Here is a 21988-nt window from a genome sequence, read left to right on the forward strand (position 1 = left end):
ACACTACATGCAAGAATCAGCTCCAGAAGGATTAAGAACGCAAATGTGAAGAGCAAAAGTTTTAAAAGTTTAGGGAAAAAAATATATTGGGGAATTTCTTTGTAACCAGGGATTAGAAAGAATTTCTTCAAGGTTGGCCGGGCGTAGTGGCTCACTCCTGTAATCCCAGCACTTTGGGAGGCCAAAGCAGGCGGATCACAAGTTCAGGGGTTCAAGACCAGCCGGGCCAACATGGTGAAACCCCTACTAAAAATACAAAATTTAGGCGGGCATGGTGGTGCATGCCTGTAATCCAGCTACTCGGGAGGCTGAAGCGGGAGAACTGCTGAACCCGGGAGGCGGAGGTTGCAGTGAGCCAAGATTGTACCATTGCACTCCAGCCTGGGCAACAGAGCAAGACTCTGTCTTGGGAAAAAAAAAAAAGAAAGAAGAAAGAATTTCTTCAAGGAGATGTGAAAGGCATAAACCCTAAAGGAAAATATTGCTGTTTGACTACATTAAAATTTAAAATGGTATCAAGAGATACCAAAAACAAAGTGGCAAGAGGCTGCACCTAGGAAGCAGATATTTGCACTGCATATTAACCAACAAAAGCTGAGTCTAAAGACAGAAGGCCTGCAGCATTTCGTTTCAGCCTTGTCGCAATCCCATTAGGAAGGTACTGTTTCTCTCCCATCTTCCTGAGTAGAAGCATCAAAGCTCTGAAGGCAAAAGGACTTGCCTGAGCCTCTATCCCTGGCCAATGGCCCAGAACAGCAGTATAAACCAGCCTTCATTCCCAGATCATTGCATCACCTTGAGCCTGGCTACAGCCAAGATCCTCACAGCTCAGTAGTCTCTTCCTCATTGAAGTAGCTTAGATGTTGTGTAGATTCTTAAATTACTAACAGTTGCCCGCAGCCATATGATGAATGAATGAACACACTCACAAACGTGGCATTCTGACCTCTCCCTGGGCTGGAGTGGGGGATTCAGGGTTCTTGGCTTCTCTTGCAAATCAAAAAAGACTCCCAGACTCAAGGGGATAATGTGATAATGTGAGAATGGTGGGCAGTGAACACATTTTTAAGGGCGGGGGCACCCATCACATGCCCCTGAGAATGACTGTGCTCAGCAACCAGCATGTAACAGGGGGCTCAGGAGCTCAACCAAGCCAGCCACTCAGAGGCAAGGGAATTTCAAGTCAGATGAAGAAATAAAGGCTCAGAGAGGTTGGGCACTGTGTCCAAGGTCACACAGCTAAGCAGCTGCAGAACCGTAAGATTCAATAAGGGTTCTGTTGCCCTACTCCTAGCCCAGATACATGCTGATTCTCATTTCTCTCTCGCTCTCTCTCTCTCTCTCTCTCTCTCTCACACACACACACACACACACACACACACACACACACACACCCCAGCTGCTGGGGGGATCAAAGACCCACAGCAGACAAGTTGCAAGTCACACTTTATTCACTCTCTGGTTGGTCTGGAGGGTTCCTGGGCAGCAGGTCTGGGTCCTGGGAAAGAGGCATGGTGGGGAGGGTACTAGTTGGAGGGGTGGAAGGCGCCACGTTGGTGCCACTGCATGTCGCGGATGCGGCGCACAGACTGCACCTGGGGGTGAGGGGCCCCAAAGTCGCTGCTCTCCTTGTAGTCTCCCTTCTCCAGCAGGTACTGCAGCCCGCGGTAGCCGGGGTACTGGTAGCCAACCCACCTGCAGGACGAGAGGTGAGGGGAGGGTGAACCGGGGGAACAGGAAGAGAAACAAGAGAGAAGCGAGGGGAGAGAGCATCCCTAAGCCACTAGGAAGGGTGAAGCCTCCCAACCATTGCCACTTCCCAGGAGTAAGCAGGACACCCTTTCCACCCCACCCTTCCAGCACTGAGCCTCTGCTTTCTTCCTTCTCTTGATGGGGAGCTCACTGCCTCCTGAAGCAAATTTTGACTGAAGGCCTGGTACTGGGGTCAGAGCAAGGGGGTGGTATCTTAAGCTCACTGAAGTTTAGAATAAGTCAGACCTTTGAACCATCTCCATCCACTGCTATCCCACCTCCAAGCCCAGCTGCAAGGCCAAAGAAGAGTTGGGGGAGGTTCCAGGGGCCTTCTGATGAAAGAGGTTCCAGGGGCTACTTAATGAAAGTGCTGGTCTTCTTTCCAGAAAATGGCACACAGGCCTGGCCTGCAAGGACCTGCCTGGCCAGTCTCTGTGGACATCTCCAGCACTACCTTCGCATTCTTATGCTCCCACATCTCTGCATTCCAGCCAGTGGCCTTTGTAGAGTTTCTCAGACCTACCAGGCTCCCCCCACATGCACCACAGGGCCTTTGCACATGCTGCTCTCATTGTCTGGGACGCTCTTGCTTGGCCTCTTTACCCCCGCAATTCCTACTGTTTCTTGAGATCTCAGCTCAAGAATCTTTTCTCCAAGGAAGTAGCTTAGACTTATGTGGATTCTTAAATTATTAACAGTTGCCCCTTCTAGACTGTTGGCTACACACGGCAGAAGCCAGATCTCTTTAATCTCCTTCACCCTGGGCACCTAACACAATGCCTGGCATATGACAGCACTGAGAAATTGAATGAATGAATGAATCAATGAATGAATGAAGGGAATGAGGGAATGAAGGAGAACAGGAGCACAGAACTTTGCACACCACTTTAGGAGTTTGACAAACCCCAAGAAGCCAGTATGTTTGGCTAAACTGGTTCTGTTGGGGGGAAAGAGCCTTAATTCATAGCACTTGCTGATTTCTATGCTGTAAATGCACCCACTGTGGCTGGTTTCAAGCTACCAATGATTAGTCAATCAGTTCACACAAATTCTGAAAATGTAAGAGTCGGTTCCAGGCTGGGCGCGGTGGCTCATGCCTGTAATCCCAGCACTTTGGGAGGCCGAGGCAGGCAGATCATGAGGTCAGGAGTTTGAGACTAACCTGGCCAACACAGTGAAACCCCGTCTCTACTAAAAATGCAAAAAATTAGCTGAGCGGCCGGGCGCGGTGGCTCAAGCCTGTAATCCCAGCACTTTGGGAGGCCGAGACGGGCGGATCACGAGGTCAGGAGATCAAGACCATCCTGGCTAACATGGTGAAACCCCGTCTCTACTAAAAAATACAAAAAACTAGCTGGGCGAGGTGGCAGGTGCCTGTAGTCCCAGCTACTCGGGAGGCTGAGGCAGGAGAATGGCGTGAACCCGGGAGGCGGAGCTTGCAGTGAGCTGAGATCCGGCCACTGCACTCCAGCCTGGGCGACAGAGCGAGACTCCGTCTCAAAAAAAAAAAAAAAAAAAAAAAAAAAAAAATTAGCTGAGCTTGGTAGTGGGCACCTGTAATCCCAGCTATTTGGGAGGTTGAGACAGGAGAATTGCTTGAACCTGGGAGGCGGAGGCTGCAGTGAGCCAAGATTGTTCCACTGCATTCCAGCCCGGGCGACAGTGCAAGACCCCATCTCAATTTAAAAAAAAAAAAAAAAAAAAGGGCTGATATAAGCTATTTCCAACACACTGCTGCCCAAAGCTCATCTGTGGACCCCCCATGGAATCCAAATTTTTTACCATGAGAAATCCCCCATTGCTGATGGCCAGGGTCGATGTGCCCAGGAACTTCCATTCAGAGGAAAATGACACCTCCTGTTCCCAAACTTAGGGACACATGCGGTCAAAGTCAGCATGGGCTGGTCCTCCTGCTTCTCAGCTTTCAGACTACTCAACTCATTCCTTCCCTCCTGCCTCAACCTAATCCTCCCTCTGCCTCAACTTGCCCCTCTGACATACATGTCTTGCTCACTGGGGCTGAGGTAAAGGCCAAGGTTTCTCCACTCCAAAGGCCATTTCCCCAAAGGCAGCTCTAGAGAGAAATTCAGGGGCTGTAAGCCACCTGTGGGCAGAGAATTCCCATTTACTTTCCAGTGGGAAGCCAGAGGTCAGCAGAGTACACTGATGTGTGCAAGATCACCAGTGTACACAGGGCAGAGCAGGACTTAGGACCCCAGAGTCTCAGTTCCTGGGGCAGGGTGAGCCAGGGCTGGCAATGCGCTTACGTGCCACTCTGCACCCGCACAGATGACACCTTCTCCTGGTAGCCGTGGGCGTGGAAGCTGGGGACGTCGTCATCTATGATTTCCATCTTCTTCCCGGTGAAGTTGGGGTTTTCATAGAGGATGATCTTGTGCTCTTGGCTGTCCTATTGGCAGAGGATGTGGGGAAGTGAGTATGGGTGACGGGGCCCAGGGTTGGCCTTCCCACCCCATGCTCATGCCCCAGAGTTGGGATCCGCATGTCCCACACATCACTCTCTGCCCAGTGCACCTACCACGTGTCTATGATAACTGCTGTTGGATCGCAGCCATTTGTTAAGTTTCTACTGGGCCATTTTCATGTAACAGACACTCTGAAATGCTACACTTTGGGGAATATTTGATTCTGAAATGTCATTTTTTCCTCCTATGCCTCAAGTTTCTCTTTTATAAATGGCAGCTACAATCTACCACCCACTCACAAGTGCACACCCACACATGCACACACAGGCACACTCACAGGCATACACACACAGGCACACACATGCACACACACACAGGCACACAGGCGCGCACACACACGCACACCCACACATGCGCACACACACATGCACACACACATGCACACACACGTGCACACACACATGCGCACACACACACAAGCACACACAGGCACACACGCACACACACACGTGCACACACATGCACACACAGGCAGGCACACACACACATGCACAGGCTAATTGTGCCTCTAATAGGCACCTGAGATATTTTGATTTTTCTTCATTTCTACATCTCTTCCCATCCTCCTGTTCCTGTAACATTTTCCTTAGTTATCTAATCCTTTAAACATTTTCAGTTTAAGATAAGATTTTCAGATAAGAAAACCCTTATCCCTTAGACATAAAATCCTTTTATGCCATTTGGCAGATGAGAAAAATGAGGCACAGAGAGGTCAAATGACGTGCTCAAGGCCACACAGATGGGAGCAGCACAGCCAACATGGGAACCTGGGTCTGTGGGGTGTGAAGTCCAGTGTTCTCCAACCTTCCAGTAGGTCCTGGGAGGAGCTAGGCTGGGCTTGGAGGGTTTGGGAGTGTAACTGAGCAGTGATGGGCCCTGTCCCCTCCCCGACAGTTTACACACTCACACACTAGTAAGAATCGGGATCTCAGAAGCACTGAAAACTCACACTGGCACGAGTCTTGAAGAAGAGCTAAACCACCTTCTCCTCCAGTCCTGAACTCAGAATTTCTTGTATTTCTGATGGCTATTGATTATTGAGCAATGACTCTGTGATGGGAGTTGCCCAACCCTGCGGGGTGGGGGGCACCAACCACGTAAAACAGAATGTGAATAGTGCCCTCTGGGGCATTTCATAGTCTTGTGATTGGAGACCCCTGGAGTTGCGCAGCGTGACAACCCTCAAGCTAATAAGCACATTGGAATCTCAGGACAGTAGATACCAATATGCCCATTTTACAGATGAAGAAACTGAGGCTCAGGGAAGTAAAATGACTTTTGCAAGGTCACCCAGTGAGGAGGTTCCTCACCAATCAGAAGGGGCACAATGCTAGAGGGGCAGGCCCTTTCCTGGTCTCAGGACCTCCGGCTCCAAGGTGGCAAAGACAGAAAGTAGGATGATGGGCAGAGAGAGAAAGTAGGATGATGGCAGGGGGCTCACCACTTTGATGGGCCTCAGGGAGCTGAGGGAGTCTGTCCTGCGGCTGCTGGTCCACGAGTCCCAGCGGGGGTACTCGCCCTTCTCAAACACAAACTGCTCGCCCTTGCAGTTGGCCTGTTCATAGCCCACCCAGCTGCCATGGAGACAGAGAGAAAGGGGGCAGGTCAGTTCCACTCCAAGCTTCCTATGGCAGGATCCTGGCTACTCACGTTGGCCCCTGGGGTTCACTCTTGCCCAACCAGGCAAGATGTAATAGCCCCACCCGAACCTTAGCACGGCAAATCCAAGCGCACAGTCCCCCCAGTTAACCAGAACTCAGTGCTATGTTGCCTTTAACCACCTGGAACACAGTTAAGAAATAAGAAGGCGGTCTAAATAACAGCCCGCAACAAATACCAATATATAGACGTCATGCACTAAAGCCAATAGTATGCTGGTAAGTTAACAGCCAACTCTCAAAAAACAAAACAAAAATTAACACTCTTGATTTGCAGCGTTTGCCAATTTCCATGGTGTAAATGCTCCCACTGTGGCAGATTTCAAGGTATGGCACGGCTGCAAGTGGAGCTGGGGAGAGAGATGCATAGTCAGCCTTCACCACTGAGAACTGACCCCAGACCCCCTCGGTTGTGCCCAAATCCCTCTCTTTGGATCTGTTTCTTCTCTTGTCCCTGTTGTTAGACTCCGCCCAAACTCTGGTTTTGTAGATCCACATTAGAAGAAAAATAGTACATTAAGGAGGGAGGGATGGCCTTCAGGTCGGGCATGGCTAATAGAGGAAGGCAAAAAATAGGAGAAAAAAACCCACAAATCTCAAAATGATTAGCATTCTGGGGCCAACCAGTGCAGAGGCAAACATTTCAGCATGTGCAATAATGGCTGTTCAGAGGAATAATCTAAGTTATTAATGGAAGAGGAGATCATGTTTATTATCCTCTTTTGGAAGAGTAGTCTTGATCCAGCAATTCTACTTTAGGCAATGGGTCCTTAGAAAACAGTTGTCAAGGGGCCAGGCGCCATGGCTCATGCCTGTAATCCCAGCACTTTGGGAGGCTGAGGCGGGCGGATCACCTGAGGTCAGGAACTCGAGACCAGCCTGGCCAACATGGTGAAACTCTGTCTCTACTAAAAATACAAAAAATTAGCTAGGCACGGTGGTGCATGCTTGTAATCCCAGTTACTCGGTTGTCTGAGGCAGGAGAATTGCTTGAACCAGGGAGGTAGAGGTTGCAGTGACTTGAAATCGTGCCATTGAATTCCAGCCTGGGTGACAAGAGCTACAACTCCATCTCAACAAAACAAAACAAACAAACAAACAAAAACAGTTGTCAAGGGATCACAGATATCTGAATAAGGATGTTCATTGTGGCATTGTTTATAATATCCAGTAACTGAAAAACTTATCCTACAATCGGGGCCTGGATATGGCATATTCAATCATGGACTGTTACAAAGCCATGGTAAGTAATGGCATAGGATGTGGGTTATCAAATGTAACTGGTGTAACTATCACCAGGTAAGCTTGTTAAATGCAGATTCCAGGCTCTAGAGCTAAGTTTGATTTAGTGGGACTGACATGGGGCCCGAGAACCTCCATTTTAAAGCATCTCCCTTCTGGGAATCTGATGTGAATTTTCCTCAAACGACTTTGAAAAGCACCAACATAAAATGCTATTTAATGACATGGAGAGAGTTCATGCTACCTTGTAAAATTTCCAAAGTGAGTAATAAAACATCATGTTTAGTATGATCCAAGTTTGATTTGATTATACACACACACACACAGAGAGAGAGAGAGAGAGAGAGAAACAGAGAGAGAAAGAGAGAAGGAAATCTAAATTCATACCAAAATCTTAATAATGGTTACTTCTGAGTAGTGAACAGAAGTCATACGGTTTTTTGCTTTAAACCCTATCTTCTTAGTTTTAAACAATAAATGATAGTTAATAAAAATATTAAATGTTGGCCGGGCACGGTGGCTCAAGCCTGTAATCCCAGCACTTTGGGAGGCCGAGACGGGCAGATCACTAGCTCAGGAGATCGAGACCATCCTGGCGAACACGGTGAAACCCCGTCTCTACTAAAAAATACAAAAAACTAGCCGGGCGAGGTGGCGGGCGCCTGTAGTCCCAGCTACTTGGGAGGCTGAGGCAGGAGAATGGCATAAACCCGGGGGGCGGAGCTTGCAGTGAGCTGAGATCCGGCCACTGCACTCCAGCCCGGGCGACAGAGCCAGACTCCGTCTCAAAAAAAAAAAAAAAAAAAAAAAATTAAATGTTATATTTTTTTAAAAAGAAAGCAGAAGAGTGTAAAATCTCTTTGGGAAAGTTTTTTTCATCAAAATATTTGAAAAGGCAGCTGAAAATCAGATGTGACGCTTAAACAGTCAAATCTCAGTTATCCAGAAAGGGATTCTCTTAGACACAACAGATTCCCTGAGCATGTCAGATGACCAAGGCTTGGCATAGCCACTGCTTTAGCTGTGTTCTGCACATCTTCAGGTTCTGACCCATGTAGGGCCGTGGAACTCTGCAGAATTCCCTGAGAACCTTGAGGTGTGGTATGGCTCACCTTAGGATCTCCAGCTGTATCTGACTTACTGGCCACCAGTGGACATTTCTACATCCTGAGGCTTTGACAGAGAAGGAGTGACGAGAGAAGCTGTGGTTTGTGTCCCAGACACTCTGCAGGCTCACATAAGACTATGCTCAGCTACATGACATAAGGTGAGTCAACCATTCAGCTCCCCTTCTCTCTTGGATACAGACCTGGCCCCCAAGTGTGCCAAAAAATCTGTAAAGACCCAGTATTGTCAGGATTTGGGAAGGGAGGAGTGGATGCAGAGCTGGGACATCCAGCCTTAAACCTCCCAGGATTGAGGACACTCCTGGAGCCAGAGACTGGCAGTTCTAAAAGCTTCATGAGTCACTATGTCCATCTTCCTGCCTTGACCTCTGTATCAGGCTTTCTACATGACCCTTTCCCTTCATCCCCAGAGCACATGGTCATCCTTATCCTACAGAGGAGGAAACTGAGGCTCAGAGGGGGAAGGTCCTGGTCCAACACCACACAGCCTAGAAGTGGTGGAGCCTGGATTTGAACCCAGCTCTATCTGACTGCAAAGCATGAATTATCTCCATACACTGTCAGTCCCCAAAACTTGATCCCCAGATTGCAGACAGGAGAACAGCAAGGGTAGATTCCTCCAGTCCACAACCTGATCACCTCACCCAAAGTCCGTGACCAGGAGAGGCCACCCAGGTACTTACGGTCCAGCCTGCACTAGGACAGAGCCTGCCTTCTCCACGCCAGTCTCCTTCAGGTTGGGGCAGGGCCCATTGAGCTCATGCGAGTGACCTTGAAAGTTTTCCTGCTCAAAGATGATGATCTGCAACAGGAAGCGAGACTCAGACCCTCATCATGATGAAGAGAAGTGACAGTTGGCTGGTAGACGTGGGGAGGGAGCTCAGAGAACCCAAAGGATGCTGAAGGGTTCACCTCCAGAGCGACAAACCAAACATAAAAATCAAACAGCCCTGGCTCTGGCTATAAGCAGCTGTGGGACCTTGAGCCTGCATTTGTCCTCTCTAAGCGTCAGTCTCCCCGTCTGTAAAATGGGAAATAAAGACAACCCAGGCTGGGTGTGGTGGCTCACACCTGTAATCCCAGCATTTTGGAAGGCTGAGGTGGGAGGATTGCTTGAGCCCAGGAATTTCAGACCAGCCTAGGCAAGATGGCAAGATCCCACTTCTAATTTTTTTAAAAAGAAAAAGAGGCTGGGCGCAGTGGCTCAAGCCTGTAATCCCAGCACTTTGAGAGGCCGAGACGGGCGGATCACGAGGTCAGGAGATTGAGACCATCCTGGCTAACACGGTGAAACCCCGTCTCTACTAAAAAAAGTACAAAAAAACTAGCTGGGTGTGGTGGCGGGCGCCTGTAGTCCCAGCTACTCGGGAGGCTGAGGCAGGAGAATGGCATAAACCCGGGAGGCGGAGCTTGCAGTGAGCTGAGATCCGGCCACTGCACTCCATCCTGGGCGACAGAGCGAGACTCCATCTCAAAAAATAAATAAATAAATAAATAAATAATAAATAAAAAGAAAAAGAAACAAAGACAGAAACTGCCTTGTGATATTGTTTGTTAGAAGGATTCAGGGGAGCATAATTTGCACACCGTATTTGCTCGGCTTGTGGGAGACATAATTATGTTAATTAAGAGATGTTGTACAGATTCCAATAAGTGGCAGAGCTGAAATTGGAGCTCAGGCTTGTCTGATGCAGCTGAAATGGAAGCAACACTTTGCGAACCCTAACAGGTGCATGTAGCACCTGGGATCTGGATAAGTGCAGTTTCTGAGGGAACAGGTCTGGGGTGCAGCCCTGGCTTCTGCATTTCCAATCATCTCCCAGGTGATGCTGGTGCCACTGGCTTATGGACCAAATTAGGAGTACTGACGTGCTAGACCACGCGTTTGAGCTTCTCCTCCTCCCGTTAGAGCTGCACCGGTACCTTCATATACACCCCTTACCTCCATTTCACCCATAAAACTACACACACCTGGGCCCTTTCTCCAAGCCTCCACAGAATTCTCAGGTGTCCCTATGAGCTCCCCCTTGAAATACTTCTTAAGAGGACTTCACTCCCCTTGTCTCACCTGGTATTATCAGCCCAAGGGAGGGGGCTCACGAGATCCCCATCAGGGAAACTGAAGCTCTGCAAAGTGAAGAGACCCACCCAACATCTCCCACATCCAAATTAACTATGAGGCTAGCTGCCACCTTTCATGGTTCCAGTGAGAATTTTGGAGGCAGAGCTTTTTCAGCCACATCTCCCCAGCAAACTGCCCCTGGATGAAAAGATGGGCTCAGGTCAGCACACTCCCAGTCGGGGAAGCTACAGAATCGACATGGTCAGCACAGGCTGGATAAACATAGCCCTGACTCCCAGGCCTGGGATTAGCGACACAAAGAAAGGAAAAGGGGTGCCCCACAGGGCTTAGAGGTGAATTCCATGGGCTCAATCCAGCCTTTACAATCGGTGACCCAGCCCTTTATGGTCATTGACTCGGCCAGAGATAGGATCAGGAGACAAGGGCTCCATTGTGTCCTCTGTTACATCCAGTTGTGCAAACCTAAAAAGCAATTCAATACTCTGGGCCTCAGTTCTCTCATCTGTAAAATGGGGAATCAAGAATATGGAAGTTCGGGGCTAGTTTATTATTACGCCAGCCTGGGAGACAAGGGCTTGTGGGTGGTTACCACATAGTATTTGTGCTGCTTGTGGGAGACATAATTACGTTAATTAAAAGACATGCTACAGATCCCACGTGAATAAGTGGAAGAGCTGAAACTGAAGCCCAGGCTTGTCTGATGCAGCTGAAATTGAAGCAGCACTTTGCGGACTCTAACCTGTGCACGTAACAATGGGATCTTGATCAAATGCAGTTTCTGAGGGAGCAGGCCTGGGGTGCCCACCTGAAGAGGGTTAGGCAGGTGAGGAAGGGTAGTTTCTCCATGCATCTGAAAGCCCAGAAGCTCAGAGGACCCAGGAGCTCACTAGCGTTGTTATTATTAATCGATAGAGTGGAGGGCAACATTTTACAAATTGTCTAATCCTTTAAAACTGCACTGTCCCACACAGCAGCCATTAGTAACATATGGCTACTGAGCACGCATGATTAGTCCATACTATTACTTATACTGTGCTCTAAGTGTAAAATACACATCATATGTTGAAAATTCAGAATGGAAAAAATAATGTAAAATATCTGCCTAATAATTCTTATATTGATTATACATTAACATGCTCATCTTTTGGATATATTGGGTTTCATAAAATATAATATGAAAATTAATTTCACCTGTTTCTTTTTACTTTTAATGATGTGGCTACTAGAAAATTTTGCATTACCTATATGGTTCACATCATAGGTCTAGTGGACAGTGCTTCTTGCTTTTTTCCAAACTCACCCAGCTCATTCCCACCTTGGAGTCTTTGTGCCTGATGTTCCTTTTGTCTGGATGCTGTCATCAACCCTCACCCCCATTTTTAATTTTTCTGTGGAGATGGGATCTCACTATGTTGCCCAGGCTGGCCTCAAACTTTTTGGCTCAAGCAATCCTCCCGTCTCGGCCTCGCAAAGGCACCCCCAATTTTTACATAGCCGCTTCCTCACTTGACCCAGGTGTGTGCTCAAAGTCACCTCCTCAGAGAGGCCCTCCTGGAACACCTGAGCTAACACAACCACTGCGACTCTCAGGAGCCCCTTCCCCTAGTTTACATTTATTTGTAGCACTTCTCACTACTGAAAATCATATATTCATTTATTTATTGTCTGTCCTTCTTCTGGAAAGTAAGCCCCATAAGGGACAGATCGGGGTGAGCAGGTGAGGGGCTGCATCTGCTCAGGCTTCCCTGGCCCAGGAGGCACCAAGTCAGACCAACGGGCCATTCCTGAAGGAACCTGTGCCTGGGGTTACCAAAGCAGAGAGGCACAGGAGGGCAGCCAGCTGGGTGCTCCTCGATAGAGGTTTGAGGGCAGACTCGGTGTGACAAGCCTCTGACATTGTGATAAGATCCTGCTGCCCTTGGGCGGGCAGGTGGACGAGAAATCAAAGAAGGGATTATTTGGTGGTGTTAGGTGGATGCGCACCCTGGGCCGGGTGTTAGGTTGAGCCTGGTTTCTTTGGCTCTTACAACTTTCCTATGCAATAAATCTGACTCCTCCTTTTACAGAGATGGAACGGAGGCTCAGAGGGATCAAATAATTGGCCCGGGTCACACAGCAGGTGCAGAGCCAGGACTCACACCAACCTTCCATCTACTAATCCCACCTCTGACTGAGAATGAGGGTCTACTCCAGTTTCAGGGAGCCCTGTGGACAGTAGGGTGTGGGAAAACAGGTAAGGGAGAGAAACTGAAGTCTCCAAAGCCGGAGGCTGGTACTGGGAATCCCAGCATGCCAGCTATGGGCTGGGGAGGGACTCTCAGAATCAGCCCCAAGTGTGTGGGTAGGGGAGACTGAGTCCCAGAAGGGCAGGGGTGGAGAGGGGGTACCTGTGAAGAAAGATGCCAAGCCCATTTTACAGAAGGGCAACTAAGTCTGGGAGAGGAGCATTGCATGCCCCCTCCTCCGAGAGGTACCCACCTTGGGGTTGAGGGACTGTGGCTTGCCCGCCTGGGTCTGGTGGTCTGAGGCCATGGTGGACTGTCCCGTGCAGGAATGACCTGGAAGACATGGGAAGCAGCAGTGAGGACCTGGAGGGGCCACTGACTTTTTCACTCTGTGGGGACTTGGGACCACTCCTCTCTGGCCCCAAATATTCTTCTTTTTCCCCTGGTTTCAGGCTGTCCCAGAGCTGTGGGGTCCATAAGCAGCTACTTGAACTTCTGTCCTTAGCTTCATTTATATCTATCCAGGCCAGCTCCAGGAGGAGGGAAAAATGAGGTCTACTCAAAAAAAGGGTGGGGGGCAGTGAAAAACTGAGCTTAAATGAGGTCCCAAGTGGGTCCCCAACACTCAACCCCAGACAATGGATACCATGCAGAATATAGAACAGTCAATCCCAGAATTTCTGCCTTTATGCAGAAATTTCCTAAATAAAATTGTGTGGAACAAACAAAGCCTATGCATTGGCTGTATTTTGTGGTGTGGTGGTGCCCAGTTTAGGAACCCACAAAGTTCCCTATCCCCCTGCTCTTTCTCCCACCCTCTCTCTGGGACTCCTCTCCCCATCCCGGTACCTAGACTTCTCTTCTCTGCCACTGGTTTTACGCCCCCATTAGTGAAATCATCTGATACAGAACCCATGTTACAAGAAAGGGAAGAAATGGGTGCAATGGTAGAAACCCAGGCACTGTGGCAGGCAGCAGGATAGACCTGCCTTAGCTATTGAGAACATCAGAAAAGTCTGGAAAATTGTCAGCCTCTTCCCGCTTCCTGCAGGAGGGGTGGTCAAAGCAGGCTGTGTTTCTCAGGGGTAAGAGAGGAAGCCTGGCCTTCCTCTTCAGAGATAACGCCCAGCTTCCAGAAGCCGCCTCCACACGAAAGGCCAAGACTGGATGTTTCCCAGGAGGAAGAAATTCAGTTAAGCACCTTGGGAGCCAAACCTACTGCTCTCCGGCAAGAAACCAGCCCTCTGGGCTCGTCAGAGTGCCTGAGGTTCTGCCCTATCGCTTCCGGGTCCTGAGTGTTCACAGACTGAAGAAGCTCAGTTGGTCCAGTTCAGGAGCAGTCTCTGCTGCCTACCAGAATTGAGACTCTGGGCAGGTCACATCCTCTCCCTATGCCTCAACTTCCTGTTCTATAAAATGGGGGCAGTAATGATGTCTAATAATACCTGTGAACAGGTTGTGAGGATTCAATTATGTAATGTATAAAACCGGAAGCACTTGGCCGTGGTCCCAGAACACACTCAGCATGCAGCGAATGGCAGCAATTGTGGCATTATTAGAGTCATTTCTACCATGCTTTAGTGGCATTGAAATAACCTGTTGCTGGGAGCTGTCACATACCTGAGGCTGCATCCTCCCCCTAGCACTCTCAGAGACTGGGCACAGAGTGGGTGGCCCAGAATTGCAGATGTGGAGGAAAACGGACTCACCCACCTAGAAACAAGGCTGAACTGTCACTGGTTTGATTCTTGCAAAACCCTCAGTTACATTCTCCTCCTCAGCGACTGACAAAACAAGGATGCTGATAGTCTGTTTAATATTAATAATAAAGAACATTGCTGCAATACCCACTGTGTGCCAGGCACTGTGCTGGATGACCCACCTACCTTCTCTTCACAATAAAGAAGCCTTTTGGGCTGGGCGCGGTGGCTCACGCCTGTAATCCCAGCACTTTGGGAGGCCGAGGCGGGCGGATCACAAGGTCAGGAGATCGAGACCACGGTGAAACCCCGTCTCTACTAAAAATACAAAAAATTAGCCGGGCGCGGTTGTGGGCGCCTGTAGTCCCAGCTACTCGGGAGGCTGAGGCAGGAGAATGGCGTGAACCCGGGAGGCGGAGCTTGCAGTGAGCCGAGATCGCGCCACTGCACTCCAGCCTGGGCGACAGAGCGAGACTCCGTCTCAAAAAAAAAAAAAAAAAAAAAAAAAAAAAAAAAAAAAAAAAAAAAAAAAGAAGCCTTTTGGACCCCCTTCCCGTTTACCAGAAAACTGAGGTTAACAGCATTGAAGTCTCTGCCCAAAGTCACTTGTCAGAATCCAGGTGCTCCCATGCTTTCTGGCAGGGGTGAGGATGACAGAAAGAAGGGAAGACAAGCAAAGGAGGCAATCTTACCGGTGACACCAGCCCCTGCGAGTGCTGTGAAGCTCAGCCAGCGGGAGGTGGCATTTATACCTTCCCCAGAAGTGCCAGTGCCAAGATGAGTGACTGCTGTGTTCCTGCAAAAAGCAGGGTGAGAATGCTGGATTAAGCTCTCACCAAAGCTCGGGTCAGCAAATGCCCACAGACATTGTGTCTCTGCACAATAATGTCATTAGCTTTCAGATTCGGCCGCGCCAGTGCGGTCAGGCGGCTAGGCAAGGAGATGCCCGCTTTGCATGCATCAGCTGTCCGGCTGCCAGCGCTGGGGGCACACTGGGTTCACTGGTGCGCTCAGTCAGGCCCTGAGGCATGGCAGACACAGAGGAACATCTCTGTGGACCTGGGGAAGAACAAGTAAAGAAGGGTGGTTTGGCAGAGCCTGGGCTTCATTCATCTTTTTTTTTTTTTTTTTTTTCTTTTTTTTGAGACGGAGTCTGGCTCTGTCACCCAGGCTGGAGTGCAGTGGCGCGATCTCGGCTCACTGCAAGCTCCGCCTCCCGGGTTTACGCCATTCTCCTGCCTCAGCCTCCCGAGTAGCTGGGACTACAGGAGCTCGCCACCTCGCCCGGCTAGTTTTTTGTATTTTTTAGTAGAGACGGGGTTTCACCGTGTTAGCCAGGATGGTCTCGATCTCCTGACCTCGTGATCCGCCCGTCTCGGCCTCCCAAAGTGCTGGGATTACAGGCTTGAGCCACCGCGCCCAGCCCATTCATCTACCCGTTTATTCATTCAACAAATATTTGCCGGGCATCCATTTGGTGAGAAGCTCTGTTCTAGGGGAGAGTGTCAGGAAGAGGACCTACCCCAGCCCAGGCATTTCAGAAAAGCTCTTGGGGGGTAGCGCATCCCTCAGGGATGGAGAAGAGGAAGAATAGGGTCAGGGGACAGGTCCAAGTAGAAAGGGTCCATATACAAGGAACCAGCATAGTGTATTTCGAGAAGACCTGAAAACAGGTTAACAAAGCTAAGGCATGCCATGTGACAAATAGAGCCTGTGCCAGGTGGACAAGGTAGGCAGGGCCTGGTGTTGCAGGGTCAGGGAGGACAATTATGGAGAGTGCATTTTATTCTCAAAGCCCCTGGCTGTTTCTCTTTCTCTCTTTCTTTCTTTTTGAGACGGAATCTCTCTCTGTCACCCAGGCTGGAGTGCAGTGGTGAGATCTCGGCTCACTGCAACCTCTGCCTCCCAGGTTCAAGTGATTATCCTGTCTCAGCCTCCCTAGTAACTGGGAGTACAGGTGTGTGCGACCAGGCCCAGCTGATTTATTTTATTTTATTTTATTTTATTTTATTTTATTTTATTTTATTTTATTTTATTTTATTTTATTTTAGTAGAGACAGGGTTTTGGCTTGTTGCCCAGGGTGGTCTCGAACTCCTGAGCTCAGGCAATCCATCCACCTTGGCCTCCTAAAGTGCTGGGATTACAGGCATGAGCCACTACACCCAGCCTGTTTCTTAACCACTGACCTAGAGTGAGGTGCTGTTAGATCCCTACCACTGGCCCTGTTGCTGCCACGTGGGTGCCCAGCCTTTACTCAGTTTCTTTTTTTTTTTTTTTGAGATGGACTCTCGCTCTGTCACACAGGCTGGAGTGCAGTGGCACGATCTCGGCTCACTGCAAGCTCCGCCTCCTGGGTTCAGGCCATTCTCCTGCCTCAGCCTCCCGAGTAGCTGGGACTACAGGCACCCACCACCACGCCTGGCTAATTTTTTGTATTTTTAGCAGAGACGGGGTTTCACTGTGTTAGCCAGGATGGTCTCGATCTCCTGACCTCATGATCCGCCCGCCTCGGCCTCCCAAAGTGCTGGGATTATAGGCGTGAGCCACGGCGCCTGGCCTTTACTCATGTTTCTTTAGTGCACACACCTTACTTGCAGCCCAGGCTGTGTCTTGATCCAATCTGAGACTTGGAGACTGGGTCAAGTATACCTGCTTTCCCCTGTTTCTCGTTTCCTTAATGCACATATGCATGCACACACATGTACACACACTACGCGCACAGGCCCTAGCCCCCTAACTGAGCTGTTCCTTTTGCAGCACTCATCACCACCCAACATTCTGTTACTCATTTATTTTCTGCCTTTCCAATGAGGAGATAAACACCACAAAAGCAAAGAAGTTGTCCCCCTGGTTTACCATGGTATCGCCAGAGCCCAGTGCCTGACACATAGTAGATACTTGTTTTAAAATCCCAGGGCTGGCCAGGCACAGTGGCTCACGCGTGTAATCCCAGCACTTTGGGAGGCCGAGTCGGGTGGATCACCTGAGGTCGGAAGTTTGAGACCAGCCTGAGCAGCATGGAGAAACCCCGTCTCTACTAAAAATACAAAATTAGCAGGCCGTGGTGGTACATGCCTGTAATTCCAGCTAGTTGGGAGGCTGAGGCAGGAGAATCACTTGAACCTAGGAGGCAGAGGTTGCGGTAAGCCGAGATCACGCCGTTGCACTCCAACCTGAGCAACAAGAGCGAAACTCTGTCTCAAAAAATATAAATAACTAAAAATAAAAATAAAAATAAAAAACCCCAGGGCTGCTATAATAAAGTGTCACAAACTGAGTGACTTAAAAACAACAGAAATTGGGAATATAAAATGGTGTTGCCACTATGGAAAAGAGTGTGGCTGTCTCAAAAAAAAAAAAAAAAAAAAAAAAAATCCAACATAGAATTACCATATGAGCCAGCCATTCCAATTCTGCGCATGTGCCCAAAAGAATTGAAAGCGGGGAATTAAAGAGATATTTACGCACCCATGTTCATAGCAGCATTATTCACAATAGCCGAAAGATGGAAGCCACCCAAATGTCCATCAACGGATGAATGGATAAACACTATGTGGTCTATCCATACAATGGAATATTATTCAGCCTTAAAAAGAAAGGAAATTCTGACTCCAACATGATGAGGCTTGAAAAAGTTATGCAAAGTGAAATAAACCAGACACAAAAGGACAAATATTATATGATTCCACTTATATAAGTTACCTAGGGGAGGCAAGTTCATGGAGACTGGAAGCAGAATAGAGGTTACCAGGGGCTGAGAGGATGGGGGAATGGGGAGCTGTCGTTTAATGGGTACAGGGTTTCTGTTTAGGATGATGAAAAAGCTGGGGATGGATAGTGGTGATGGTCCCATAACAATGCTACTGAACTGTACTCTTAAAAATGGTTAAAATGGCTAATTTTATGTTATGCAGTATTTTACCATAAAAATGTCCAAAACCCCCCCAGAAGTTTATTGTGTAATTCTGGAGGCTGGAAGTCTGACATCAAGGTGGCAGCAGGGTCATGCCTGCTCCAGGGGTCCTAGGTGAGGGTCCTTCCTTGTCTCTCCCAGTCTTCTGTGTTTGCTGGTAATCGTTGGTGTTCCTTGGATGAGAGTTGTATCACTTTAATTATGTGGCCATCTTCTCCCTATATCTTCACGTCATCTTCCCTTAGTGCGTGGCTGATTCTGTGTCTGAATTTATGCTTTTATAAGGATACCAGTCATGTTGGTTTAGGTGACTTCATTAGGTAACTTCACCCTGATGACTTCGTTTTAAATTGATTCCTTCTGCAAAGACCCTATTTCCACATAGAAGGTCACATTCTGAGGTGCTGGGGGTTAGGACTTTGGAATATCTTTTATGGACACAGTTCAGCCCATAATAGACCTCAGTCAACATTTGTTGAATAAATGCATGAATTCAAGACCTGGGTGTGTCCTTATAAATAAGAAAGAATTCCTAACATTTAGATAGTATGAGAGCTTGACACGAGTCAGGTACTGTCCATACTCATCCTTTTTTAATCCTCCCAACATATTCAAGAGGGAAGTATTGTATTTATTGATCATTCCATTTTATAAAAGAGAAAATTGAGGCTCAGAGAGACTAAGCCACTTGCCCAAATTTGCACAGCCAGTGAGTAGCAGGACTAGGCTTTACGGATTGAGCCCTGAAAGTGTCTGGTTTCATTAATTCAATCCTCACAATCATCTTTGCAGTAGGTATTATTAATGTCCCCTAATACAGATTAGGAAGCCAAGGCTCATAGAGCTTAAGTAACTTGTCCGAGGTCACACAGCCAGGAAGTGGTAGGACCAGCGCTTGATCTTAGATCAGTCTGATTTCAAGATAAACGCTCTTAACTTTTAAACTATAAAGCTTCCTACTGAACTCTGGGAACTTAGTGAAGTTTTTCTCCTCCAGGCCTCAATTTCCCCATCAGAAATAAGGTCCTTGGTGCCGAGACCAGCTTGGTCGGGGCGCTGGAGGAATTAAAGGCACACACACAGAGAAATATAGAGGTGTGAAGTGGGAAATCAGGGGTCTCACAGCCTTCAGAGCTGAGAGCCTCAAACAGAGATTTACCCACGTATTTATTAACAGCAAGCCAGAGATAAGCATTGTTTCTATAGATTAACTAAAAGTATTCCTTATGGGAAACAAAGGAATGGGCCGAAATAAAGGGCTGGGTTGGGCTAGTTATCTGCAGCAGGAGCATGTCCTTAAGGCACAGATTGCTCATGCTATTGTTTGTGGTTTAAGAACCACTTTAAGCGGTTTTCTGCCCTGGGTGGGCCAGGTGTTCCTTGCCCTCATTCCGGTAAACCCACAACCTTCCAGTGTGGGCACCATGGTCATCACGAACATGTCACAGTGCTGCAGAGATTTTGTTTGTGGCAAGTTTTGGGACCAGTTTATGGCCAGATTTTGGGGGGCCTGTCCCCCAACACTTGGTCCCTGCACCATGTATTAGGTTGGTGCAGAAGTAATCGCGGGTTTTTGGCATTACTTTTGATGGCAAAAACCGCGATTACTTTTGCACCAATCTATTATTCTCATTGAGGAAGCCATCGGGGTTCCCATTGGCTGATACAAGTGGTAAAACGTGCTAGGGAGATGTTTGATTATTATTCCTATTTCTACAGGTAAGCAAAGTGAGGCTCAGAGAGGAGACTTTCTTGTCCAAAGGCTCACAGCCACACAGTGGTAGAGCTGGGAGTTGAACTGAGATTTGAATTCAGAGATTTGTAGACTCCAAAACCCTCAGCTATCCTACTTCTCTTACTTCAGTTTCCTTCTCCTTCACACTTGCAAAGAATTAAATATTTTGACCCATGGACATTACAGTATTTGTAATTATACCCTTTATAAAATAAGCCAATCATATGAAGCCCTCAGTAGCGGCTCTTACAAATATTATAGAAAGCGCTCAGTAACTATAGCTTTTATGCTATTCATTTTTACTACATCTGTGCGGATGGCAATGCTTTAAAAGACTTTTATATTTCTTTTCACTCCCTCACTCAAAGTAGGTGCCAAGAGACTGTCAGCATCGTGCCTGTTTCTTTCTACCCATTCATTATTCATTTCTACTTCCGGCAAATGTGTCACCTATGAACTCAGTGGGGAGTGATACAGATAGGGTCCCCACCATGGTGCAACTTACAGCCCATAGGTTCTTGCGATCTCAAAATGCTTTGTCTTTTTAGAAATTTGAGATAGGTTTGGCCAGGCGCGGTGGCTCATGCCTGTAATCCCAGTACTTTGGGAGGCCGAGGTGGGTGGATCACAAGGTCAGGAGATCGAGATCATCCTGGCTAACACAGTGAAACCCTGTCTCTGTTAAAAATACAAAAAATTAGCCAGGCATGGTGGTGGCTCCTGTAGTCCCAGCTGCTGGGGAGGCTGAGGGAGGAGAATGGCATGAACCCGGGAGGCAGAGCTTGCAGTGAGCCGAGATCGCGCCACTGCTCTCCAGCCTGGGCAACACGGTGAGACTCTGTCTCAAAAAAAAAATTTTTTTTTGAGATAGGGTCTTGCTCTGCTGCCCAGCCTGGAGCACAGTGGTGCTATCACAGGTCATTGCAGCCTCCAACTGCTGGGCTCAAGTGATCCTCCTGTCTCAGCCTCCTGAGTAGCTCAGACTACAGGCATACACATCTGTGCCCAGCCAATTAAAAAAAAATTAGGGATAGGGTCTTGCTGTGTTGTCCAGGTAGATTGTGAACTCTGAGCCTCAAGCAATTTTTCTGCCTTGGCCTTCCAAAGTACTAGAGTTTCAGTCATAGGCCACTGCCCCTGGCCAATCTTTGCTTTTGATGTGAGACCTGGGCAATTTGCTCACCTAGCCAATGAGCTAGGTCGTGGAGAGCTGAGCCGAGGCTCAGTCATCTTTGTGCCCCCAGTGCCTACATAGGATCTAGCACATAGTAGGTGTTCAGGAAATATGTATTGACTGGTTGAATTAATTAATGATAAAGAGCAGGAGTGTCTTCATTTGGGCTCTACCAGAAGCAGACTCTAAGACAACAAGTTCAGGTGTATATAATTTATTTGGAAAGTGATCCCAGGGAGCATCAGGAAGTAGGGAGTGGGGAAGTGAGCCAGAGAAAGGAAGGCAGGCAATTCAGGGTGTATTAGTGAGCAGGTTACCACTGGGTCTTCTTAAAATTAGGAGGTGTCATGTGACTCATTCTGGTCAGTGGATTCTGAACAAACATGACTGGTGTAATTTCCAGGTGAAATCATCTTATTACAGAAGCCACACTTTGCAGTGCTCTCTTCTCTTCTGCTATCCTGAGATGGCAACATTGCAAAATGGCAGAGCCTACACCAGCATGCGTCTCTGAGTGACTCTGTAGAGAAAAGCCCCCTGCTGACCAGCACTAGACTTCTTTCATGAGTGAGAAATAAGTTTCATTGTTTTCAACCACCAAGAATTGGGGGCTGTTTGTTACTGCAGCATAGCCTGACAGATACATAGAGAGAAAGGACTCAAACCTTCCTCTCCACTTCATCTTCTTGCTCCCATGAGGAGAATAGGTCTTGGTGTTCCCCTTGGACAAACAATATTTAACTTTTAGATACAAAAGAGTCACAACTGGAAGGAGGCTCTGAGATCATCAAAAGATGTTCTCATAGCCTATCAGAAACAACATTCCCTTCTTATGACACTTTTTTGTAACAGCCCTTTTACTCTCTTGAAATAAAATTGATAATGTAACCCA

The 21988-nt window shown here is 48.1% G+C and overlaps 1 protein-coding gene across 1 annotated transcript; it reads right to left on the reverse strand.

The window, feature by feature from the left end:
* Positions 1-1429: 1429 nt before the first annotated feature.
* On the reverse strand, positions 1430-14994 carry LOC105495696 (beta-crystallin B2). The gene is made up of 6 exons (XM_071080959.1): positions 14966-14994; positions 12827-12906; positions 8949-9067; positions 5680-5812; positions 4020-4162; positions 1430-1695 (listed from the first exon to the last, which is right to left on the reverse strand). Exons 2-6 carry the CDS (start codon positions 12878-12880, stop codon positions 1527-1529), a joined length of 618 nt encoding a protein of 205 aa, XP_070937060.1. The 5' UTR covers positions 12881-12906; positions 14966-14994; the 3' UTR covers positions 1430-1526.
* Positions 14995-21988: the final 6994 nt, after the last annotated feature.

Source organism: Macaca nemestrina, chromosome 15 (genome assembly GCF_043159975.1).
Source record: "Macaca nemestrina isolate mMacNem1 chromosome 15, mMacNem.hap1, whole genome shotgun sequence".
Taxonomy (NCBI): Eukaryota; Metazoa; Chordata; class Mammalia; order Primates; family Cercopithecidae; genus Macaca; species Macaca nemestrina.